Raw genomic sequence first — 26,318 nt, 5'->3', positions numbered from 1 at the left:
ACTTCCAACGTCAGTGCCTTACAGAGCCAGAGAAGGGAAAGAAAATGACTTGCCCAGGGTCACACAGCCACTAAGTGGTATCTCCCAGCCTGGAAGCAGGGCTTCTGACCTCACACTCAGGCCTTGCACACTAAAGCAGGATTTCATCATCTGTCCCCATGCTGTTCCCAACCTGACAGCGAGGGCAGCAGGAAATGAGACACTGATCCTTCTCGTAAAAAGCACCGTGTGGACACCGCTGTTGTATACACTCTACACAAAAAAGACAAACATTGCTTTGTACCACCCACGTGCAAATGCACAGCTGCGACCCAGACATTCCGTACCGCATACTGGTGGTTCCCAAATGGGCTATCAGAATTCCTACAAAGCTTTGAAAAAAAAAAAATATATATATATATATATATATAGGTTGGCTCTCAATACAGCTTCCTGGGTCCTGTGTCAACCCCCTGAATCAAAATCTCTGGAGGTTGGGTCCAGGGAATGAGGATGTGTAAAGGACTCCCCATGGGATATCAAGCAGCCACATTTGGAAACAACTTCTCTTCACTGTTGAGCAGCTTCTAAATTTCAAACTAACTACATGAGTAAAGGTGACTCACATTTGGGGCATAAACAAAGCTACTGTCTGATACACATCTGGGGAAAAAAGAGCTTAAATGTAATGAATTTTTTTTTTTTTTTTTTTTTGCCCAAGTCACTTGTCTTAAAGACTAGGAGAAGGTTCGTTTCTCCTCACTGAATAAAAACCCCATGGAGTTAAAGATGTGGAGGGACTTCCCTGGCAGTCCAGTGGTTAAGACTCTGTACTTCCGCTGCAGGGGTTCAGTCCCTGGTCAGGGAACTAAGATTCCACGTGCTGCATCTTGAAGTCAAAAAAAAAAAAAAGATGTGGGAACAGAGAGGGTCAGCAGCCCCCATGTGCAGTATCTTCAGGGAGGTTTAATTTTATCCAAGAGAAAGCATCTATATGAATCTTGTATTTGAATGTTATCAATGAAATTAAAACCCTCACCTTTGTACCCTAAAAGGACCTACAGCCAATAAGAGTTGAGCAGGAGTCACCAAGGAGGGGGACGCCCCCCACCCCCAGAACATGGGCTGAGTGTCCCAGGACAGAGCCCTGGGACCGAGGAGTGGAGAATCTGAGATGCAGCCACCAGTTAGGTGATCCTCCTGAGCCGAGCTCACACCTAGTAGAGCTCCCACACCCACCTGTGCACACTCACTTAGCTGAGCCACATTAAGGTGTTCCCAAGCAGAAACTCTGTCAAGAGTTTCACGTTTTGCTTGTTTGTTTCTCTAATTTCCAGGAGTGTCTTAAATCAGAGGTGGCAAATTGGTATCCATGGGTTATATTTGACCTGCTTACAGCTTTTGCTTATGCTAGGTAGTGATCTTTGCTATTGGAGCCGCCCTTAAATAATGAGATTTCAAGCAAAGAGGTCCAGGTGTTCAGCTTCTTTTGAAAAGTAGGGAGATCTGGCCAGACTGGGCCCCAATTCCTTGTTGCCAATCGTCATCTACAGCCTTTAGAGGGAACACGGTTTCTCCAACCCAAGACTGTTTGGCCCTTGCAAGCGTGTGAATCTTTGACCCTCACTCTGAGTTATTTAAAAAATCTTTATTTATGTATAAAAATATTAAAATATGTATGTATGTATTTATGGATTATTTTTAAAAAAAGATTTATTTAGCTGTATTGAGTCTTAGTTGTGGCACATGGGATCTAGCTCCCAGACCAGGGATCAAACCCATATCTCCCTGCATGAGGAGCTCAGAGTCTTAGTCACTGGACTGCCATGGCAGTCCCTATTTTGGATTTTAATAACACATACTTTCATGCATGTCTTATCATCGACTTATTCTCAGGGCCATGCTATGACATTATGTTTTTTAAATAAACTGTTCATCTTGAAATACTTTTCGATCTACAGAAAAGTAGCAAAGATCTCACAGAGAATTCCCACATACCCTTCACTTCCCCTAATGTTTAAGTTGTACAGACCCATGATGGGACCTTTGGCAGCACTAAGAAACCAGTATTGGCACGTGGCCAATAACTATCCTCCAGACTTTACCCAGATTTTCACCAGCTTTTCCAATAACGTTCTTTTCACATTCCAAAATCCAATCCAAGGTCCCCACACTTAGCATGGAAGAATTGTTAAGGAATGATCATCTTCTAATGACTTTTTGGGTCATTTTACTAGCTGCTATCTCTCTGTGCGTATTCCAAAGGAATTTCCCATTCCTCATATGATTCTGAGTTCTCTTTGGACAAAAGACTATTTACATCTCTGTTTGGATGAAAATCCATAAGTACCTATAGCAGCTCCTCTTATGAACTGTGTTTATGCCCTTTTTCGTCTACAGTCATTTGTTTATTTTAATGGTTTAATTTATTGCAGTCGGTTAGCTCTTCAACTAGAGAATGAAATGGCAACCCACTCCAGGATTCTTGCCTGGAGAATTCTGTGGACAGAGGAGCCTGATGGGCTGCTGTCCATGGAGTCACACAGAGTTGGACATGACTGAAGTGACTTAGCATGCATGCATGTATTGGAGAAGGAAATGGCAACCCACTCCAGTATTCTTGCTTGGAGAATCCCAGGGACAGAGGAGCCTGGTGGGCTGCCGTCTATGGGGTCGCAGAGAGTCAGACACGACTGAAGCGACTTAGCAGCAGCAGCAACTCTTGTGAGTAAGTACAGAGAGGAGGAGGAGGAGCTGGGGCCAAAGGCAGTGGGACTCGAAGACAGTACCTGGGGCCGGGGTTTGAATCCCAGCACTGCCAATTACTAGCGATGTGGCCCTGGGCAAATTATTTAACCTCTCTCCCTGTAAAAATGAGGATTATACTACTACTACTATCATATGAAATGCTAAAATAATAATAAAAATATTATTAATAATAATAATTCCTAACATTGCCATTTTAAGGACTAAATAACATGGAGCCAACCCTCAGACTAAACCATACCCGATATGTGAAGCATGATCAATAACATTTAGTTGTCACTATTTTTAAAGAAGCCATCTCTCCCTCAGGTTGCTCACAATCTCAGTGACTTGGATCAATTTTTCTTCCATTTGTGACATTTTTCTGAAAGTCCTTTATAAGTTCACTAAGAAATGGTTCTGGGCTTCCCTGATGGTCCTGTGGTTAAGAATTTGCCTTGCAGTGCAAGGGACACCAGTTTGATCACCGGTCCAGGAAGATGCCGCGTGCGGCAGGGCAACTAAGGGCTCCACAACTACTGAGCCTGAACTACGGGATTTCTTTGGAAGGAATGATGCTAAGGCTGAAACTCCAGTACTTTGGCCACCTCATGTGAAGAGTTGACTCACTGGAAAAGACTCTGATGCTTGGAGGGATTGGGGGCAGGAGGAGAAGGGGATGACAGAGGATGAGATGGCTGGATGGCATCACTGACTCGATGGACGTGAGTCTGAGTGAACTCCGGGAGTTGGTGATGGACAGGGAGGCCTGGCGTGCTGCGATTCATGGGATCGCAAAGAGTCGGACACGACTGAGCGACTGAACTGATCTGAACTGATGGAGCAACTACTGGAGCCCGTGCTCCACAACAAGAGAAGCCAGTGCAATGAGAAGCCCAAGCACCGTAACTAGAGGGTAATCCTCGCTCTCCACAACTAGAGAAAATCTGCAGGCACAGCAACGAAGACCCATCACAACCAAAGACAGATAAATATATTTTTTAAAGATATGTACTTTAAAAAATAAAATAAAAATAAATTTTAAAAAAGACATGATTCTCCTTTATAAGTTCATTAAGAATCCTGCCCCACACATCACACCAAAAGTTAAGATCATTTTTCTAGGAAGAGCATGTCACCTCCATGCTGGGAACCACAAGAAACAGAGAACTCCCTCCAGGCTGAGGGTCTGCTGGGGTCTGTCCACAATCCAGGGACACTGCTCTCTCTCCAGGTCTGCCTCAGTTGTCCTTTGCCAGACCATGCAGCTGGGCTGGTTACAGTTTACTGCTTGAATGATGGAAGCCGGGGGATGAGGGATAGGATTACAGAAGGTTCTGGAGTCCTAGCAACTTGCCTCTTTGGCGAGTCTCAAGTGTGTCTAATTTAAACTTCTCTAAAATATACTCCTGGAGGGGGTCCAAATCGTGAGAACTACATTCTGAAAGTTCTCGAAAACCTGGGAGAGTTGGAGGCCGGACTGTTCCTACCAGAGTTTGGACAAAATGCATTGGCTTCATCACCCTCTTCTCCTCATCCTTGCAGGGGCCCCAGTAGGGGGGACGTGGAAGAGGAGGACCTTCCAACATGGGGGAGGGCAGTATGAGCTGAGTGTGCTCATGACCCCTTGGGGTGACGGGAAGCAGCCCTCCCAGAACTTAGAAATGAGGGAGTTAGCACTGCTCAGACAGAAAGATGGGCAAATGCAGGATTCCCTGGACCAGGTGGTAAAATAAGGTGGCCTAAGGGACATTTCCCTGGGGACTCCCCTTGTAGTCCAGTGGTTAAGAATCTGCCTTGCCACGCAGGGGCTGTGGGTTCGATCCCTGGTTAGGGAACCAAGACTCCGCATGTCACAGGGCAACTAAGCTCAAGCACCCCAACTATGGAGCCTGCGTGCTCTAGAGCCCACAAGACACAACTAGAGAGTCCTCGTGCTGCAATGGAAGATCCCATATGATGTAACAAAGATTCGTGTGCCACAACTAAGATCCAACGAAAATAGATAAAAATAAGTAATTTTGTTTCAAAGATCAGAGAAGTTTGAGAGCCATTGTTTTGGATAACTCTAGAGAAGAGCCTGGAAAAGAGGATGTCAGGCTGCTTAGAAACATACTTTCCATGGTCCAACCAGAAAATTGCATGTATCTGGTCCCATGGTCTATGTATTCTGACTGTGTATCAGAATCTTCCAGGAACTCCCCTGCAAGAAGTCCATGGGCAGGGAACACTGGTGGTCCAGTGGTTGCAATCTAGAACCTGTGCTCACAACAAGAGAAGCCCCCCGCCCAAGAAGCCCCCAACTAGCAAAAGCCTGCACACCACAACAAAGACCCAGCAAAACAACCCCCAACCAAAAGAAGTCCATGTGATGGGGCTCCATCCCTCGATACTGAATCTAATATCCAGCGGAGGGGCTCATGAGTCAGGGCTTTGGGGCCAGCTATCTGGTGATGCTTAACACAGCCAGGATGGAAAGCTATCATACGGGCCACTGAGGGTCTGCAGCTCAGGGACAGCCCAGTGGTCCGTGGTGGGCTTTGGCAGGGTTTAGACACTCTGTCTGTGTGAAAGGTGGTGCCTTGACACTTGTCTGCCCCTGTTTCTGCCTCTTGGGAGTGCTGTCTTCTGATGGGTTTTCATGGTGACTGGGTTTCCCTGGTGGCTGGTTAGTGAAAGGATTCCCCGGTGAATGGACCCAGCCAGGGTAGAGGGGAGAAGCCCTGCTCTTAGCCTTGGATCTCCACCCTCAGAGACGGGTGAGAGGCTTAGCCTTGGGAAAAGGGCCAGAGAGGCTGTCAGCCACTTGGAGGCTTGGCCAGAGACGCCCAGAAAGACACATAGCTCTGTGTGGTCCGAGCCAGCTCAAGTACCCCCGGGCAATGGCGGTTTGCATAATATCTGAGCCAACAACTGTATATATTTGCCTGGTCCTGAACTGTATGTGTTTATGCTTCTGGAACTCCCGAGGGTAGGGGGTTAGGCTGATAGGACTTGGGGTCTGGAAACCCCAGGCAAATACTATTCATTGCATTTAATTAGGACCTCCTTTAACCCTCATCCCACTCCAGTATTCTTGCCTGGAGAATCCCATGGACAGAGGAGCCTGGTGGGCTGCAGTCCATGGGGTCGCAAAGAGTCGGACACGACTGAGCAACTTCACTTTCTTTCTTTCCTTTAACCCTCGTCACAAGTTGAGGATGGGTCTGGGGTGACTCTCCCAGGTGACACACCAGAAAGCAGACCTGGGGAGGCCAAGCGACTTGCCCAAGGTCAGTCCAGGATGAAGGTCAGCATCGGCCCTCCTGATTCATTCTACACCCACATTCCGATCCGTGGCGAGTTGGAACGTGTGCTCCTCACAGATGGGGTCCCCATCCTATTTTCCTTTCACTTGAAGAACAGGGATGGCACATCATAGACCCTCATTGAATGTCTGTTGGAAAAATGAAAAACTACCTTCCCCGCACACCTGGCTCAGGGTGGCTTCTGGCCTTAGAGGGAGAAGTCCAGCTATATAGCCACTCTCACGCATATCTCTGCCCCTGCTCTGCCACGTGGACTGAAATCTCTTAAGTTTTGAGCAAAACTTTGGGTTAAAACACTGCATCCCCAAGAAGCACACTCATGCTATAGAAAGTAGAATAACTGGGAAAAGAGGAGGGGAGGGGGACCTTTGTCTCGCTTTCATTCAGCATTTGATTGACAGCAACACAGAAGTAAGTAATCACCCATGATCTGACACTGTGAGACGGGACCGCAGTCACCATGGAAGCAGAACAAGGGATGCAGCAAAAGCAAGTCCCAGAGAAAACATGACTGTGTTAAAAATGTACTTCTTTGGGCTCCAAAAGTTTGTGGTCACATTACTCGAGGTCTTGATGCTGCTGCTGCTAAGTCGCTTCAGTAGTGTCCGACTCTGTGCGACCCCATAGACGGCAGCCCACAAGGCTCCCCGGTCCCCGGGATTCTCCAGGCAAGAACACTGGAGTGGATTGCCATTTCCTTCTCCAATGCATGAAAGTGAAAAGTGAAAGTGAAGTCGCTCAGTCGTGTCCGACTCCTATCGACCCCATGGACTGCAGCCCACCAAGCTCCTCCGTCCATGGGATTTTCCAGGCAAGAGTACTGGAGTGGGGTGCTATTGCCTTCTCCGACTCAAGGTCTTAAAAATACCCAAATACTCTCTTCTGAGTTGTTGTTGTTCAGCTGCTATGTCATGACTGAGTCTTCTGTGACCCCATGGACTATAGCCCACCAGGCTTATCTGTCTATGGGATTCTCCAGGCACAGATACTGGGGTGGGTTGCCATTTCCTTCTCCAGGGGCTTCTGAGTTACACTACGTCTTTTATTCTGTTACCTCAAATAAGGCAACTGTCCAACTCCCCTTCATGTGATTCTTTCCTATCCCTGTAAACCACCCACTCTTGGGGGCATTTTTCACAGTTTCCCCCTGGGAATGTGTGTGCCCTTGATTACTCACCACTGACTTCATTTTCATGGGACCAGAAGGTCCTGGATCTTTAGCAAAAGCCTTACATGACACCCTGACACTTTTTTCCGAGGGGCTCTTGCAGACACCCTCATCTCAGGAGAGAAACATATGAATGCCATTTTCCCCCTTCCTGGGACATTAGCCAGAATAGCCAGAAGGGGTCAAAATAAACTTTGACTGTTCGGTACTGACCTCAGGCCACTCACCTGTATTTATAATCTCTGAAGCACATTTGATGAGCTTTGAGCTTAGAAATGAGAAGCTTGAGAATTTTCAGGAAGATGAAGAAATTGACCTTGAAAAAAAAAGCAGATATAAATAAGTGATGGACTCTATGTGGCTATGACTATCAAGGTCACCCTGGACCCTGCCATCAGATCCTTGACCATGGAAATGGAATGGGGCAGGTTGGCAGTCAGCCAGTCAGGTAGTTAACAGTCAGGGTAATCACCTCTCTCCCAAAGGCCATCTCAACTGAGAGCCTGGAGAGGATTCTAAAGAGTCACTTATCCTTCTGGTTCTGGGACACCCACCACAATAGCCATCTGAGAAAGGCAAACAGACATTTACATGACTATTTTTAATTAAAATTATTGAGGGACTTTCCTGGTGGTCCAGTGGTTAAGAATCCACCTTGCAATGCATGAGACACAGGTTCGATCCCTGGTCGGGGAACTAAGACCCCCACATGACACAAGGCATTGCCAAAAATTTTTTTAAATAAAAATAAGTAAAATAGAAAAGACTTTAAAATGCCTCTATGCAATGGAGAAAGAGCCCATAGAGATGGTGGTCAGGTTATAGTTAACGGAATAAAGTCTCTATAGACATTGAGCCAACACAATACTGATGTCCTTGTCTCAAACCACAGATTGAAACACAAGCTGAAGAATCCAACATGTACCTGTTATTACTTGTCTTATTGGCCTGGGGAAAATCGATACTCAAAGCTAAGAGGGCAGGGTTTCAGGCAAGAGGCTATGTATCCAATCTGCAAGCCAACAGGGAGAAGGGAAATTCCCAGCCAAGGAATATTTAGTAACAGAACACTTAAAGGCAAACTAAGTGTAACCAAGTAATTTATCCCCTTTAATGGGATATCTGTTTTTCATCACAAAGAGAAAACGCTGTGTCCTTGGCTTAGTGGCTTGTTGAACTTGAGCATTTTTCTTACAAAGTAAGCCTAACAGGGAAAGGCACATATTTCAGGGAATTAATTTCAACCAGGACTGTCTCGTAGGAAATGAAGGTTTGTGATGAATGTGTTGATTCATTGTTCTTTGCGTCTTCCAGAGACCAGACAAGAGAAAATGGGCATCGACCACTGACATGGAATGAAACACCAGCCTAGTGGACCACAGAACCTCCATCCATCCAGGTGCCCCAGAACTCAGGGCTCAGCAGTCACAGTGGGATGGGGCAGTTTCTCATCTGTACACCATCTGGAAAGGGGCTGAAGGAGGACTTTTTTTTTTTTTTTTTAACAAGTTTCTTTTTCTTTTGGCTGCACTGGGTCTCCATTACTGGGTACGGGCTTTCCCAAGTCACAGTGAGCGGGGGCTACTTTGTGTCATGGTGCGCAGGCTTCTCGTCGTCACGGTGGCTTCCCTCCCTCGGCACACAGGCCCCAGGGCATGTGGGCTCAGTAGCTGCAGCTCCCAGGCTCTAGAGTGCAGGCTTCCATAGTTATGGCACACGGGCTTCGCTGCTCTGTGGCATGTGGACTCTTCCCAGATCAGGGATTGAACCTGCGTGCCCTGCATTCGTGGGCGGATTCTTCTCCACTCTGCCACCAGGGTCCTGAAGGAGGACATTTTTGAAGAACCAAGCCAACTCCTGTTGGATTCTGTGACCAGACTTGGGACACTTAGGATCCCAAACATATAAGGCTCTTTTTCCAGCCCTAGACAATACACAATGCATTCAATTCAGTTCAGTTCAGTTGCTTAGTCGTGTCTGACTCTTTGCAACCCCATGGACTGCAGCACGCCAGGCTTCCCTGTCCATTATTCCCAGAGCTTACTCAAACTCATGTCCATCGAGTCAGTGATACGATCCAACCATCTCATCCTCTGTTGTCCCCTTCTCCTGCCTTCAATCTTTCCCAGCATCAGAGTCTTTTCCAATGAGTCAGTTCTTCGCATCAGGTGGCCAAAGTTTTGGAGTTTCAGCTTCAGCATCAATCCTTCCAAAGAATATTCAGGACTGATTTCCTTTGGGATTGACTGGTTTGATCTCCTTGCTGTCCAGGGGACTCTCAAGAGTCTTCTCCAACTCCACAGTTCAAAAGCATCAGTTCTTTAGTGCTCAGCCTTCTTTATGGCCCAACTCTCATATCCATACATGACTACTGGAAAAACCATAGCTTTGACTAGATGGACCTTTGTCAGTAAAGTGATGTCACTGCTTTTTAATATGCTGTCTGGGTTGGCCATAGCTTTTCTTTCAAGGAGCAAGCGTCTTTTAATTTCAGGGCTGCAGTCACCATCTGCAGTGATTTTTGGAGCCCAGGAAAATAAAGCCTCTCACAGAATGCATACGGTCAGATGTACTGTTCTTGGTGACGTTTCTCTGGCAACACTCAGCTGCCGTGCTCAGATCTGGGTCTACAAGTTGGCAGGGGTGGTTGTAGCAAGGTGGGGGCTCAGAGTTTGATGTCATGTAACCCAAAACTCATCTGCCTCCCCACCACCCCATCAGCCCCCTCAACCCCCTCCACTCCTGCTGCATAGACTAAAATGCCTACATTAGAACTACTCCTTTAGGTTAAAACACTCCATTCCTAAGAGCCCTGCTGAAGGAAGGGCACACCGAAGGTGAAGGGAGGCTGAAGGGGGATTTCTCTTTCTTATCTGCTCACTTGCTCATTTTTACAACAAGGAAGGATTCAATCAATACCTATGATCTGACTTGCTCTCATCATGAGAAGGAGAAGATGGGACAGCAAAGGAAAACAACCCACGTGCTGCAACCACTGAAGCCCAGGCACCTAGATCCTGAGCCAAGAAGAGCCACAGCAATGAGAAGCCCGCACACCGCAACACAGAGTAGCCCCACTCACTGCAACTAGAAAGCCCACGCTCAGCAAAGAAGCGCAGCCAAAAATAATAACTAAATATATATTTTTTAAAGGAATAAAGGCCCTTCCTCTGCAAGGTCTCAGAGTAGCATCACCAACTGACTCTAACCCTCAGCACAGCTTTGCGTTAATAGTGATTGACTATATATATATATTTTTTTTTTTCCCCCTCTAAAAAAAGCTTCCTTAGTCTCCCCTCTCTCCTGCTAATGGTGTTGAAATCCAGGCCCATAGCTTTGCTGTCCCTCGACTTGTCCATGACTCAAGACCCTGCAGCCCCAAGGTTTGTCCACATCGAAGACAGTTGATAGGGGGTCACCGAGCTGACTACAGGTTTCTTTACATAGTCTGAAAACCCAGAGAGAAGGAGGCTTAGAGGGTGAGCCTGGATTTAGGTCCTGAACCAAAACAAGAAGTTTCTTGTGGGAGAGGAGATTATATGGCACACTTACTTCTGCCATGACACAACACCCAAGAGGAGTTTCTTATTTGTTTCTTCTCGTTCAACAGATCCAAACCACGGCTCAGCATCTTCATCTCGAGGGATCTGGCCCAGGTTCTTTCTGAGCCAGAGAATTTGATGGGAGGCAGGGAAGGGGGTGGGGTCCTCCACAGCTGCTGAGCTCAGAGAGGGAAAAGGGTGGGTGGGGTGGTCCTCACCGTTATGCAAAGCATCATGGGTCCTCGGATGATCCACCAGATATTCTTATTCCTGTTGTTTCCCCAGCACCTAAGGCAAAGAGTGGGCAGTAGAAGACTTACAGTTGAGACAGTAAAGACCCCAAGCTCCCTGGAAGAAGGCTCACTTGGTGTGGGGAGGGAGGACTCAAATCCCTTCTTACTAGGTTGATAGTGTTGACTTTTTTTTTTTTTTTTTGGTGAACCAGAAAAATGGTCTTCATGCTAACAGCTTGCAGTGTATCCTTCTACATATTTTCCCATGTTCGTACAAACATAAACTCTTCATTATATGAGCACACCTCGTTTTCCTATGCTTCACTTTGTTGCACTTTGCAGATACTGCGTTTTTTACAGATTGAAGGTTTATGGCAAGCTTGCATAGGGCAAGTCTATTGGCGCCATTTTTTCCAATAGCATTTGCTCACGTCATGTGTGTCTCTGCGTCACATTTTGGTAATTCTCACAATATTTCAAACTTCTTCATTGTTGTTACATTTGTTATGGTGATCTGTGATCAGTGGTCTTTGATGTCACTATGGTCATTGTTTTGGGGTGCTGTGAACTGTGCCCATATAAAACATTGAACTTAATAAATGTGTGTTTCTGACTCCTCCACCAGCTGCCCATTCTCCCATCTCTCTCCCTCTCCTCAGGCCTTCCTATTCCCCAAGACACAAATAGTGAAATTAATCCAGTTAGTAATCCTACAAAGGCCTCTAAGTGTTCAAGTGAAAGAAAGAGACATATCTCTCACTTGAAGTCAAATGTTAAAAACAATTAAGGTTAGTGAGGAAGGCATGTCACAAGCTGAGACTGGCTGAAAGCTAGGGTTCTTGCCTCAAACAGTTAGCGAAGCTGTGAACACAAAGGAAAAGTTCTTGAAGGAAATTAGAAGTGCTACTCCAGTGAACACACAAATGATAAGAAAGCAAAACAGCTTTCTGGCTGATATGGAGACAGTCAGAGTCTGGAGAGAAAATCAAACCAGCCACAACATTCCCTTAAGCCGAAGCCTGATCCAAGCAAGGTCCTAACTCTCTTCAATTCTATGAAGGCCAAGAGAGCTGAGGAAGTTGCAGAAAAAAAACTGTGAAATTAGCTGACATGGGTTAATGAGCTTTAGGAAAGAAGCCATCTTTATGACATGAAAATGTAAGGGGAAGCAGCAAGCACTCGGTGCAGAAGCTACAGTGAGTTATCTGGAAGACCTAGCTAAAACCACAAATGAAGGTGGCTACACTGAACAACAGATTTTCAAGGTAGGCTAAGCAATCTTCCATTGGAAGAAGGTTCCATCCAGGACTTTCATAACTAGAGAGGAGAAGTCAATGCCTGGTTTCAAAGCTTCAAGGGACAGGCTGACTCTCTAGTTAGGGGGCTAATGCAGCTGGTGACTTTATGTTGGAACCAGTGCTCATTTACATTCCCAAAATCTAACTTGTACTAGAGCTACCCTGCCTGTGATCTATACATGGAACAACAAAGCGTGGATGATAGCACATACATTTACAATGTGAGTTACTGAAAATTTTAAACTCACTGTTGTAAACTACTCAGAAAAAAAAAATCCTTTCAAAAATATTACTGCTCATTAACAATCCACCTGGTCACACAAGAGCAGTATATGAGAATATTTGATCTTAGTTCCCGGACCAGGGATCAAGCCTGCATACCCTGCATTGCAAGGTTGATTCTTAACCACTGAACCAGCAGGGAAGTCCCTGTTTTGTTTTTAACTTCTGAGTTTCTTATTGTGTGTCTCCACTCTTCAATCTCATTTGAGACATAAGAATCAGGGACACATTTTTCTTGTTCTTATGTTCCTATCTTTACACATACCATTTTTTCAGTCTTCACCCAAGAGCTCTGATGAAGATGAGCAATGAGATTAATGTTGTTTTCATGCCTACTAGCATAACATCCATTCTGCAGTCCATAGATCAAGGAGTAACAGATGAATTACTACAAATCTTTGATTCTTTTACCTATATTCTTAAGTATATTCTAGATGGCCCAAATGGAAGGGAGCGGATATTCTCTTTGGGAAAATGATGTATTCCTTATATTGGGGCCATCTTGGAATGAGGCTTCCCAGGTGGCTCAGTGGTAAAGAACCTGCCTGCCAATGCAGGAGATCCAGGAGATGTGGGTTCAATTGCTGGACTGGGAAGATCCCCTGGAGAAGGAAATGGTAACCTGCTCCAGTCTTCTTGCCTGTGAGATCCCGTGGACAGAGGGAGTCTGGTGGGCTGCAGTCCATGGGGTCACCAAGAGCTGGACACGGCTGAACACACAGCATAGTACATCTCGGAATAACTAGGTCATGGAAGTTCAAAAAGAGTGAGTTACCTACCCTGTATTCTCCAGCTGAGCACGGGCAATGCTCCAGGGCACAACGAAGAGCACCGGGAAGCCTGGGAGAAAACACGGAAATGGGGTCAAGGGCTGGTTGGCCAAACTTGCCTACTGCTCATCCCACCCTGATGGGCCAAGTACACCTGGTTAAAATTATAAAACAACAAACATCATAGAATTGTGGACTGTGAGAGCTGGAGAGACCTACAGATGGCACAGAGCCATCCATTTGTTGGGAAACCAGGAGGCAAAGAGGAGACCAAATTTGCCACCTGTCACAAAGTAGCTTAGAGTAAATCCAAAGACATTAATCAAGCCTCCTGAATCCCAAGCCAGAGTTAGTCCTTCTGATTATTGCAACCTCAACTTCCCCAAGAATCTATGGCAGCAAGAGCTCCAGATCTCATCCTGGAGATTTGGTTGGCCCATGGACTGAATGTTTGTGTCCCCCAAATTCATACATTGAAGCCCTAACCCCCAGTGTGATGACATTTGAAAAAAGGACCTTTGGAGGTAATTAGGTTTAGATGGCATGTGTGTAGGGGCTGGTCATCATGATGGGATTACTGTCCTTATCAGAAGAGACCAGAGAGCTTGCTTTCTCTCTCTCTCTGCAATATGAGGCTATAGCAAGAAGGCAGCTGTCTGCAAGCCAAGAAGAGGAACTTCATCGGAACTCAACCATCGTGGTGCCACAGTCTTACACTTCTCAGCCTCTAGAACCTTGAGAAATAAACGTCTGCATTTTAAGCCACAAAGTCTATGGCATTTGTTACGGCAGCCCTAGTAGATAATACAGTTGGGGACAGGTTAGGAGGAATGTCATCTGACTCTACCAAAAACTTCCCAATTTCTGAACATGTGTATTGGGTCTACAGCACTTATATCTACATAAATATACATGCAGGTGCATGCACACATGTGTACATGTGCACGCATGCACACACACACACACACACACACACACACACACACTACCCCTCTCTTCAGAGCCTCTTGTCATTGAGGAATTATCTATCCCAGAGACGTCCCTCCAACTCCAACCAAAAGCTCTACTGGGCTCCCATGTTCAGACAGATCCCCAGTTCAGGTCACTCACCCCAACCCACCAGCAGGTATCTGGGCCACAGCCGCCTTTCTGAAAGCATTATGGGCTCCAGCAGTGTGTGAAGGTAAAGGCCTTCGACGAGCAGCCACGAGTAATTGGTGCCCACAAAGTAGTGCAAGAGGACCTGGGCTGAGCGGCAGGAGGCAGCAATCTGGAAAGGACAGAGCACCTGGGGGTGAGTCCAGGTTTCTCAGCATCTGGACCACAGCAGAGGGGAGAAGGGCCTCCACACACAAGTCCCTGCCTCTGAACTCCCCTCTCTCTCAGACACAAGAGTTTTTTCATACACAGTGCTATTGCACACTTAATAGACCACAGCACAGTGTACATACACAATGGTCAGTGTTCTTGTTGTATGCACTGTCTGCTCTGCTTAGTCGCTCAGTCATCTCCAACTTTTTGCAACCCATTCTCGGGACGTTGGCTTTAAAAAAAAAATCAGGTGATGCATCTCTTACCAGAAAGACTGACACCCCTTTCTCTCTCTCATCCACTCCCCAGCCTCACCTTCCTGCTCTCTGATTCCCAGGACTGATCCACCAGGTAGAGCCCAGGAATGAGGAAGCACATACCTCCGACACATAGGACAGCCACTCTGTCTCACTGTTGGGCGTCTTGGAGTAAGATTTGTAGAAGATGACGTCTTTCACCAGCACAGCCAGGGCTCTCAGGATGAAAGAGGCAAACAAGTTCATGTGGATGTAGTTACGTGTGCAGTGGAGTTTTCTGGGCAGGGAGAAAACCAAGGGTCTTCCCTCAGAAAAGAATGGCTCAGACCAACAGGTGTGTGCCTGAAACCTGTGTATGTGCCACCAAAGGGCACAGGTTCAGAGTGTAGGCTGCAGAGCTGGATGGATGGTGCAAAGGATCTTACCTCTCTCTGCCTCACTTTCCTCATCTGTAAGACGGGGAGAATAACAGGTACCATTTATAACATGCCAGGCTACGCTCCAAGCTATTTGCATGCGGATTTAGTTAAGGGCATCCTTACTCCTATCACTTACATCACAGTCCCAGAGGAGTAAGTGCCAGAGGTGAGATTTAGATTCAGAAACTCTGAGGTCCATATATGGCTCTCCAAGACTCTACTCCCTCTAAGAACATGGGCACTCGTCGCAAAGGCTACATGAGGATCCAACCAGTTAATGGGTGAAAAGTACCCACACAGCACCTGGCACTTAAGAAGTACCCAGAAAATGTCAACTCTCACGACCTCCCTCACCCACCTGGAGCCTCCAGCACCAGCCAACGTAAAACTGCATCCTTGGTCTCTCTAGGCAAAAGGGCCCTTTTCCATCACTGTGTTCTCAGAGCCCCGCCTATGCCCCTGTGTGACACATGCCCAGTCCTGCCTCTCTCTAGAGCTATTATTACTTTTATCGTTTCCAAAAAGATTTGAGCAGATCTTTGTGTTTCATGATTCATGCATTCTTCTCCCTAGACTAGGCAGGGACTGGGTCTTGCTCTCCTCAGAGCCAGAGACAAAAATGAAGACATGGTCGACCCAGGCTCTGCTCAAGTTAATTCTTCTGGGGCTGGGCAGTTATCTTCTCCTGGCCTTGTTCTGAGACTTTGGGAACGTGAGTGGAGGTGGTCACTGAGGGCAGTGGGCACAGGCTGCGGAATTCTCTCCTGATATTCAACAATTGCTCTCCCACTGGGGCAGGTGGTCATGGCTCCGCTTTCTGCTCCAGGAGCTAAAGAACATCATGGGATTGAGGGGGCAGGTGGGGCCAGACTGGACCTCACACAGCCCAGGTGGGAGTGCTCTGGAACCAGCATCCAGGGTCTCCATCCAAGTCTCTGCATCCATGTTGAACGCTCACTCTACCACGTTACACTCCATTAGGTTCTTGAATTGACCAAGACCAGGAGACAGCCTTGGAGGGTTCCTTAAGGGGTCTATAAGTATCTCACTTGAGTGACTTCTAAAATGACTTAGTAAAATGCACTCCAGTTTTGGATTCTGAAAAGCGCTACAATAAAGGAATGAAAGTGCTCAGCCTCTGGACCACCTGCTCATGATCTTGGCTCCATCATTCACCAGCTGTGTGACTGTGGGCAAGTCACTTCATCTCCCTCTGTTTCAGTTAACTCACTCATAAAATGGGGGCGATAATAAGGCTAATCTCCAAGGATTAGAATTCATCTTAATTCTGATTAGAAAGAGACTTAAATGACTTAATGCATGTAACAGGGCCCGGCATCCTCAAAAGGTTAATGGCTAATTGGAGTCTGAGGGTCCTGGGTTAAAATCCCAGCTCTCCCACTCACTAATATGCCTTGGGGAAATTTCTTAATCTTGTCCATAAAAATAGTGCATCCAGTGGAGCTATGGTGAGAATGGGCTGTGGCAGTCATGGGTATGTACGACTAGGAATTTAGAGCAGGGACTAGGAGTTTGGGCAGAGCTCATCTAATCCAATGGAGAAGGCAATGGCACCCCACTCCAGTACTTTTGCCTGGAAAATCCCATGGACAGAGGAGCCTGGTAGGCTGCAGTCCATGGGGTCGCTTAGAGTTGGACACGACTGAGCGACTTCACTTTCACTTTCATGCATTGGAGAGGGAAATGGCAACCCACTCCAGTGTTCTTGCCTAGAGACTCCCAGGGATGGGGGAACCTGGTGGGCTGCCGTCTATGGGGTCGCACAGGGTCGGACATGACTGAAGCGACTTAGCAGCAGCAGCAGCAGCAGCATCTAATCCAAAGAGACAAAGACAGAGTTGGGAGCCCCAGGTTCCAGTCCTAGCTGTGCTTTGCAACCCAGGGTGGCTCAGTACCTCTCCCTGGACCTCCCAGATCCCTTCTCTTTGCCTACAAAAATGGGATGGATGGACTGGAGACTGTCTCGGATCCCCTCCAGCTCTGAGGAGCCATGAAATCACCCAGCCTGGTCTCCTGCCTTCTCAAGGGAGCCAATGAGCACATGCCTGGATACCTGCCTGAGCACATGCAGGCAGCAGTTCCACTCACCGAAGAAACAAGAGGAGGGTGAGAGCCAGGAAGAGCGAGACGATGGAGAGAGAGTAGCCCACCGTGTACAACAGCTGCAGTGTCGACAGCAAGGTGCGGTGTTCAACCTGAGCGCAGAGGAAGAGCAGACATGACTGGCAAGCCAGGCAGCTATGGCGTCCAGCCCCTGGATCCATGCCCCCAACCACCAAGGGTCTAAGTTTGAACCCGAGGACACTTGTTGACACCATAGCCCTCTGGCACATCTCAGAGTTCAAGGAAACTTCATGAGTGAAGAACCCACAATGGGTCTCACCTCCGTGGTTGGTCCCACCACCCAGCAGTGATGCATCAAGATTCATGATATGCTAAGAGAACTGTGCCCAGGACCAGAGGGTGCCTTGGGAATGAAGACAGGCTCTTTGCCCCTGGATGTGCTGTTCCTACAGTGTAGGGGCCTCTCTCTCCGGAAGACAGGGCCAGCTTTCCATCTCGATGTCTCCCTCCTAAAGTAACTCTTCATAGATGATCCCTTAAACAAAGACCCAGTTAAACACTGGAATATTTTCTGAGTCCCAGGATAGCCCGATGGTGAATAGAGGATAGTTTACTGGAAATTCTGTGGGATTTTTTAATGGAATCCCTTCTCACTCAATCCATTGTGCACATAGCCATCAAGATTATGTTTCTGAATAAATTTTTGCACAAGAACCCACAGTTAATATGTATTATCTGCTAGATTATGCCTAAACTTCTCTGCATAACCTTAACAGAAGTTAATCAGCTTCACAGAAGTATAATTGAGATACAGCAAACTACACATATTGAAAGTATAAACCTTGGGGAATTTGGACATGACTATATCTCTGATGTCATTTTCACATTCAAGATAATGAACATTTCCATCACCTCCCCAAAGTTTCCTTGTGGCCCTTTGTAATTCATCTCCTCTCATCGTTTCTTGCCCTTAGAGACAAGTTTGCATTTTCTAAAATGTTTATAGATGGAAACTTCTAAGTATTCAATTTTCTGTTAGGCTTATTTCCCTCAGAGTAATTATTTAGAGATTCATCCTTATCATAGTATGTATCTTAGTTCATTCCTTTGTTGTTTTTGTTGTTCAGTCGCTCAGTCGTGTCCAGCTCTGCAACCCCATGAACTGCAGCATGCCTGGCTCTCTTTCACTATCTCCCAGAGATTGCTCAAACTCATGTCCATTGAGTCAGTGATGCCATCCAACCATCTCATCCTCCCCTTCTCCTCCTGCCCTCAATCTTTCCCAGCATCAGGGTCTTTTCCAGCGAGTCATCTCTTCACATCAGGTGGCCAAAGTATTTGAGCTTCAGCTTCAGCATCAGTCCTTCCAATGAGTATTCAGGGTTGATTTCCTTTAAGATTGACTGGTTCGATCTCCCTGCTGTTCAAGGGACTCTCAAGAATACTACTCAGCCAGCATTTTTTGACAATATGGATGAACCTCGAGGGTATTATGCTACATGAAATAAGTCAGACAGAGAAAGATAAATACTGTATTATTTCACTTGTGTGTGGAATATTAAAAATGAACAATCAAAAACAAGCAAAACAAATAAATGATCAAACCAAACAAAAATAAACATGTATACACAGAGAACAGAGTGGTGGTTATCAGAGAGGGAGAGGCAGAGGGAAGGGTAAATTAGGTAAAGGAGATCAACTCTATGGTGATAGATGGAAAGTAATCTTTTGGCGGTGAGCATGCTGTAGGGTTTACAGAGGTAGCAATACAGTGTCGTTCACGTGAAACTTAAATAACGTTATAAACCAGTATTACTGTTGAGTAGTATCCTATTATGAATATACCACGATTTACTTATGCACTCACCCATTGATGGACTTTTGGATTGCTTTCAGAGTTTAACTTTCACAAATAAAGTTGCTCTGAAAACTTCTGTACAAGATTTTACGTGGACACAGGTTTTCATCTCTCTCAGATAAATATCTAGAAATAGAATGACAGGGTAGCATGGTATGTGCTTTAACTTCTTAAGAAACTGCCAGACTGTTTTCTAAATAAGCTGTGTCCGTTTACATTCCAACCAGACTGCCAGCTGCTCGGGAATCGACTAACATTTCCTGCAATCAGTCTTTTACATTTCAGTCATTCTAATGGGTATGTCGTCGTGTCTTATGGCGCTTTTATTTGCACTTCGCTAATGATTAATGATGTTGAGAATCACTTCATGTGCTTATTTGCCATCTGTATGTTTTATTTGGTAAAGTATCTGTTCAAATATTTGGCTGTCTTTTAAATTGGATCATTGGTCTTAATTTTGAATTGTAAATCTTTATATATTCTAAACATAAACCCATCAGATACATGTTTTGCAAGTATTTTCTTCCCCTTTATGGCTTGCCTTTTTATTTTTTTCAGTTCAGTTGCTCAGTCATGTCCGACTCTTTGTGACCCCATGGACTGCAGCACACCAGGCTTCTCTGTCCATCACCAACTCCTGGAGCTTGCTCAAACTCATGGCCATTGAATCAGTGATGCCATCCAATTACCTCAACCTCTTCTCCTCCTGCCCACAGTCTTTCCCAGCATCAGGTTCTTTTCCAATGAGTTCTTCACATCAGGTGCCAAAGTATTGGAGTTTCAGCTTCAGCATCAGTCTTTCCCATGAATATTCAGGACTGATTTCCTTTAATTGACTGGTTTGATCTCCTTGCAGTCCAAGGGACTCTCAAGAGTCTTCTTCAACACCACAGTTCAAAAGGATCAATTCTTCAGAGCTCAGCTTTCTTTATGGTTCAACTCTCACATCCATACCTGACTACTAAAAAACCCATAGCTTTGACTAGACTGACCTTTGTTGGCAAAGTAATGTCTCTGCTTTTTAATATGCTGTCTAGTTTTGTATAGGTTTATTTTATTTTTAAAGTATCTTTAAAAGAGCCTAAGTTTTTAATTTTGATAAAGTCCAATTTATCAACTTTTCTCTGGTCACTTCGTAGCCCTCTCAGTTATTAGCCAGACTGTCTTAGTACAACAGAGTTTGTGTTTTAAGTGACCTTATTCTACTTAGTTTATTGGTTTTAGTTGCTAAGTTGCATCTGATTTCTTGTGACCCCATGGACTGTAGCCCACTAGGCTCCTCTGTCCATGGAATTTCAGGCAAGAATACTAGAGTGGGTTATCATGCCCTCCTCCAGAGAATCTACCTGACCCAGGTATCAAACCCATGTCTCTTATGTCTCCTTCATTAGCAGGTGGGTTCTTTACCACTGAGCCACCTAGGAAGCCCCATTCTACCTAATAACGGCCCCCAAAAGTAGTGATGCTGGCAATTTGGATGTGCCAAAGAGAAGTCATAATGTGCTTCCTTTAAATGAAGAGATGAAAGCTCTTGAGTTAAAAAAGAAAGAAAAAATATCACATGCTGAGGTTGCTAAGATCTATGAAAAGAACCAATCTTCTATCTGTGAAATTTTAGAGAATCAGTGGTGCTTGTTGTCACACTTCAAACTGTACAAGTTATGGCCACCGTGCATGATGAGTGCACAGCTACGACAGAAATGGTATTAAGTGTGTACAGTTTTGAAAGACACCCACAGACACACACACACACACAATATCCTTAAAAAGCACCAATTACTATGCATAAAGACCCCCAGTGTGTTGTTAGTTGGAAGAACATAACACATCTCATTTTCCAAAACCCCAAAGGGCAGAGACTTACTAACACTAGCCTTGTTTGGGCAAACATTCAGCCCTCTACTAGAAATACAGGTAAACATGGCCAGAAATTTTGGGAAGTATTTGATTTCTTAGAAATATGATCATTTGCAGAGGAGAAGGCAATGCCTGTGTCCTCACTGCTCTAAAGAGAGAACCTTTCCTTCCTGTCTTGGAAAGTTTAGCTTTTCAATCTTGTTTTGTGGTCTCAGTTGCCTGACCTGAGCCCAAAGCAAGTGGCAGGCATTTCACACCAGCTGGTGAATTCGTCATCACCACGTCCCTTCAGAGTCACCTGGGGAACCTCCCCATCAGTATGGACGCCTTGACCCCACCACATCCCCACTGACTCAGAATCTGTGGAACCATTCAATATTTATGAAGTACCCACTGTATGTGAAGGTTCTGTGCACTTTACCAGCACTGCGCCAGAGGGTGGAAGCTGTTCAGATATGATGATGGCTTTGTGATTATTCTCAAGCAGCTTTGTCCAGTAGGGAAGATAAGAAATGTACACAGTTTGCCCAAATCACAGCATGACGTTAACAAGAGCATGGTGTTGTCACAAAAGTCAGACAAAATCTTGAGATAAGCTGAATCCAACCCAACCGCAGGCATGATTTTAATACCTTTAAGAGGTGTGGCCTGTCACATGGTCTAGGGAACATGGAATTCTGCCAATTCCAGTCAAGGAATAAAGTTAAAGAGAGGTTTAGAAAAAATTCCCTGCAGATAGAGAGGCTGTGACGGAAGGCTCTTCATGCCTGATGGGAGGATGTGACAGACTTGAGGGTCGAGGACCGGCCAGTTCCCACTGGGGGAGGAAGTGAACCACAAACACGATCATTCACTGCCCAGCGACCCGGCTGGGTCCTAGGGGTGGAGTCGGCACTCTTACTTTAAGGTCGTGGTGACAAGGGGTCAGGCTTTATCCAGAGACTCGGATGTCTGTCAGCTCTTTAAACCCTCGTGCAGTCATGGGCAGTAACTGTGCTCTGCTGGGGCATGCGGAAGCAGAGGCCCAGAGCAGTGAAGGGTGAGGTAAGAAGAGCTAGAAAGCAAAGGGACTTCCCTGGTGGCCCAGGGGTTAAGAAGCCACCTGCCAATGCAGGAGACATGGATTCGATCCCTGATCCAGGAAGATCACACATGCCTTGGAGCAACTAAGCCGGTGCACCATGGCTATTGAGCCTGTGCTCTAGAGCCTGGGAGTAGCAACCACCGAAGTCCGAGTGCCTAGAGCCCGGGCTCCACAACAAAACAAGCCACAGGAACGAGAAGCTGGCTGACTGCAACTAGAGAGTAACTCCCACTCACCTCAACAAGAGAAAGCCTGCATAGCAAGAAAGACCCAGCACAGCCAAAAATGAATAAATTAAATACATTTTTAAAAAAATTAAGAATTAGAAACAGGGCTTCCCTGGTGGCTCAGTGATAGAATCTGTCTGCCAATTCAGGAGACACAGGTTCGATCCCTGGTCTGGGAAGATCCCACATGCCAAGGAGCCACTAAGCCCATGTGCCACAACTCTCTAGAGCCTGGGAGGTGCAACGACTGAGCCCATGTGCCACAACTACCGAAGCCCGAGCTCCCTAGAGCTCTTGCTCTGCAATGAGAGAAGCCACCACAATGCGAAGCCTGTGTACTGCAACTACAGAGTAGCCCCTGCTTGCCACCACTAGAGAAGAGCCTGCTCAGCAATGAAGACCCGCACAGCCAAAATAAATAAAACTATTTTTAAAAAAATTAGAAACAGTAAAAGAAAGAAAGAAATGGAAATTCCATATTAAAAAAAAAGAGAGAGAGAGAGCTAGGAAGCAAAGACTCTGGACATGAAGGTGGGCTGCCTGGGCCCTTGGCCTTGAGCTTGTAGCTAGACACTAGGTGTGTTCCCTCAGGACACTCTGTCGGAGAGTGACAGGTGCTGTCAAGGCTGGAGAGACCACTCCCCATGGGGTGGCCTTGGAAGACTTCGCTTGAAAGGAGACGTTGACTTTGAAATGTGACTTTGGGGAAGGAGAAGCTGAAGAACAGCTGGGGAAATGTGGGCAGGCGGCAGGAGCAGCAAGCACAGACGCTGCTTGTCTTTCCTTAGGGGTTCACGCCTCGGCCCAGCAGCAGAAGACATGCTGCGTCTGCCACTGGAGGTGCGGTTTTGTGTGACCAAGGACCTTGCCAAGTGAGTCTGGGACCGACGCGCTGGGGCAGGCTCCTTGCGTGGAGCCCCAGAACAGGGTGGTTTGGGCCCTGAGATCCGCCCTCACCGAGCCCAGCCAACTCACTTTTTGTTTGAAGCTGTCATCCTCGGCGCATTCGGAGTTGTCCTGCCAAATATCTGTGGAGTTTTCCAGTGTCTGCCAAGCACCCCGAGACAGGCAGTATCTGTAGGCCCTTCCTGAGTTCTCTGAAAGTAAACACAGCTCTAGGGGAAAGGTCAGAGCACGCAGCCCGCTCTCCGAGCACGTGGGAAGGCCCTCATTCTCACTGCAAAGCTGTGGAAAAATCCCAGGGAAGAGGAATTTTCACTTCCCCTTCGGGGGACTCGTTAGCGTCCTCACTGTTTATTTGGGATGGAAGGAAAAACACGGAAGCCTCTACATTTTGTAGCAAACCACAATCCGTTAATGTCTGCTGTGTTTACCCAAAGTCCCTGGTGACTCAGAGATGTGACAGCCCTTCAAGGTGCAGCCCAGCTGGGAGACACAGAGCTGGAGCTTCCTGACGCCCAAGAGGCCATGCCATGGAGAATAAAGGGCCCTGGACCAAGCCAGTTCTGCCTCCTACAAGCTCTGTGGCCCTGGGTGGGGTCCTACCCTCTAGTCCATCAGTTCCCACTTCTGACGACAAGTCTTGACTGTTCCACCTCCAGTTCTTTTCTTTCCTCTTTCCTCTTCTTCCCAACCCATTGCCTCTGCCTGAATCCACATCCTCCTCCTCTTTTTCTGGACCACTGCAGGAGCTTCCAGACTTGCCCTTGTGATCTCCCTCCATCCCTCAGTCCATTAGCCACAGGCTACCCACGTCAGCTCCCCCAAACCACCTCTTCATGCCTTAACACCTTCAGTGGCTCCACATCTCTACAGAGGGGAGTTTAAAGCCCGAAGCATAAAGCACAGGCCCAGCCTCATTGCTTGGTCTTTTTGTGCCGGTATGTCCTCTCCCTTGGGCTTCCCTTGTGGCTCAGTCAGTAAAGAATCTTCCTGCAGTGCAGGAGACTGGGGTTCAATCCTTGGGTCAGGAAGACGCCCTGGAGAAGGAAATGGCAACCCATTCCAGTATCCTTGCCTGGAAAATCTCATGGACACAGGAGCCTGGTGGGCTGCAGTCCATGGGGTCATAAAGGGTTGGGCGTGACTGAGCAACTAACACTTACTTACTTACTTATTCTCTCCCTTCTTACATTCTAATGCTTCTTCCTCTAAGCTCATCCCTCGAGAACTCTGCAGCCAAGTCTGTGGTAGCCAGGCCTGGACTCTCAAATCTTCAAAGGAGAGAGGACCAGGATACAAGCAGAGCCTCCAGGCACAGAAGACTTGCAGGAAGATAGGAGAAGAAGCAGAGAGGAAAAGGAGGATGTGCTACTGACAGCTAAGAGGAGACCTTTCGTGGGAGAAGAGGGCTGGAGAAAACAATCTGGAGCCCCCTCCTAATCAAACCCTGGCTGCTCTATCCAGGGAAGCCTTAAAGGAAATGTTAGATATTGGTAAAATAAGACTTATTACCTTCACGCCACCAAGGTAAGTAGGAAGGGCAGGGGACAGAGACATTTCCAGGAGTGGAATGAGGCCAGCACACATACTTATCGAAGGTCCCATTACAGACTGCACCTGCAGAGAAAAGTGGGCAAAATAAACAGGTGGAGCCCAGAGCCCACCTCACTGGCATTGAAGCTGGTGTGGCCCGAGCAGGGACCAGCCAGGGCGTCCCACTCTCTGGCGTCAGATCAAGGATGAGGAACCATGTGGGGAGGACAGGAATGCTTCACGCAGCCCCACATGTGGCTCTGTCCACCCAACCTGACCCCTGGTGGTGGTCCAGTCTTTCATGTCAACATGCACGTCACACTGGTGTTGGTTTACTTTACATGGGCTGAACTCTCACAGAAACTCAGGGTCAGGAGGACACTTAGAGGTTCAGCCAGCATCTTCTGTCCTGTAATTAACCAGTTATATCTATGAAATGTGCAAAATGACTGGTGGATAGAAGGACATCTGCAGGGTTGAGGTTCTTGGTCACGTGTACCTGAGTCAAGCACTACCTGGTCAGATTTCTCTATTTGAAGATGAAGCCAACAATCATTATGAAATATCTGGGACTCTCAAGCAGTTCAGGGGATGAGCTGGTGCTTGGCAATGAGATGCTACAATGTAAGCATCAGCTTTATGAGCCCCCAGGATCAAACAAAGGGGCTTCAGGCTGGACCCCAAACATCCATATTGCAAACTCCTCACTCCTGGTTACCAAACATCATTTCCTACCATGGGCTCCCTATTAGGCTAGAACTCAGGGGCCACTCAGAATGAAGAGCCAGGTCGTTGATATCAGGACCAAGCCACAGGTCTGGAGTTTGGGGCGCCCTATAGACCTGGCTGCCAGATCAGCACCCAATCAGTGCCTAGCCTGCGTGAACTCATCGAGATGAGCTGCCCAGAGGGAGGCTCCGGATCAGGAAGGCCTCCCTACTCTTAGAAAGCAATTTTCCTCAAGATGGAAGTGGTTCCTATAATGAATCAAGCCTTGGCAGCCACCTGCTTAGCTAAAGGATATTTAAAAGGAAGGAGGCATGGCTTGGAGACTGGACTGCCTTTGGGTTGGGAAAAGGCAGATAGAGTTTCTAGTGTTCTGTCAACCGCCAGGTCCCTGAGTGAAGTCATCTGAAAGAAGCCAGGAGATGAAGGAGAGGGCGGTTTCTACCCACAGCTGACCAGTCTCAGAGGCAGGGGGCCAAGGCTTCTTACTTCTTTCTTTTCTCGACAAAAAAGAATCTGGATGCACCCAGAGACCCAGCATGTAGACAGGAGAGGCTGTGGGCTGAGCAAACTATTAACATATTTGCTAGAATGCACTCAACCTAGTGCGGTCCTAGATAAATGTTCGTACCATGGGAGACTGAAGGACAACCCCCCCACACATACGTATGATAGATTTCTGGGTTAATCTATGACAGTGGCTCATGTCATGTGATTAGGTGGTCAAAGTACC

General features: G+C 46.7%; 1 protein-coding gene across 2 annotated transcripts in view; it reads right to left on the bottom strand.

Moving 5' to 3' along the window:
- Positions 1–26,318, bottom strand: part of GLP2R (glucagon like peptide 2 receptor) — a 43,068-nt gene that overhangs the window by 9,983 nt on the left and 6,767 nt on the right. The window contains exons 3-10 of one of the 2 annotated variants that reach the window (XM_061391060.1): positions 24,839–24,943; positions 23,399–23,538; positions 17,422–17,528; positions 15,017–15,170; positions 14,436–14,595; positions 13,335–13,395; positions 10,961–11,030; positions 7,428–7,516 (exon numbers count right to left, since the gene is read on the bottom strand). In XM_061391060.1, the coding sequence (XP_061247044.1) occupies positions 7,428–7,516; positions 10,961–11,030; positions 13,335–13,395; positions 14,436–14,595; positions 15,017–15,170; positions 17,422–17,528; positions 23,399–23,538; positions 24,839–24,943 (886 nt within the window). The remainder of the gene's footprint in view (positions 1–7,427; positions 7,517–10,960; positions 11,031–13,334; positions 13,396–14,435; positions 14,596–15,016; positions 15,171–17,421; positions 17,529–23,398; positions 23,539–24,838; positions 24,944–26,318) is intronic. The other variant, XM_061391061.1, reaches the window with a different exon arrangement.

Source organism: Bos javanicus, chromosome 19 (assembly GCF_032452875.1).
Source record: "Bos javanicus breed banteng chromosome 19, ARS-OSU_banteng_1.0, whole genome shotgun sequence".
Taxonomy (NCBI): Eukaryota; Metazoa; Chordata; class Mammalia; order Artiodactyla; family Bovidae; genus Bos; species Bos javanicus.
Note: the sequence above shows the minus strand (reverse complement) of the source record. Positions and strands in the feature narration are given on the sequence as shown.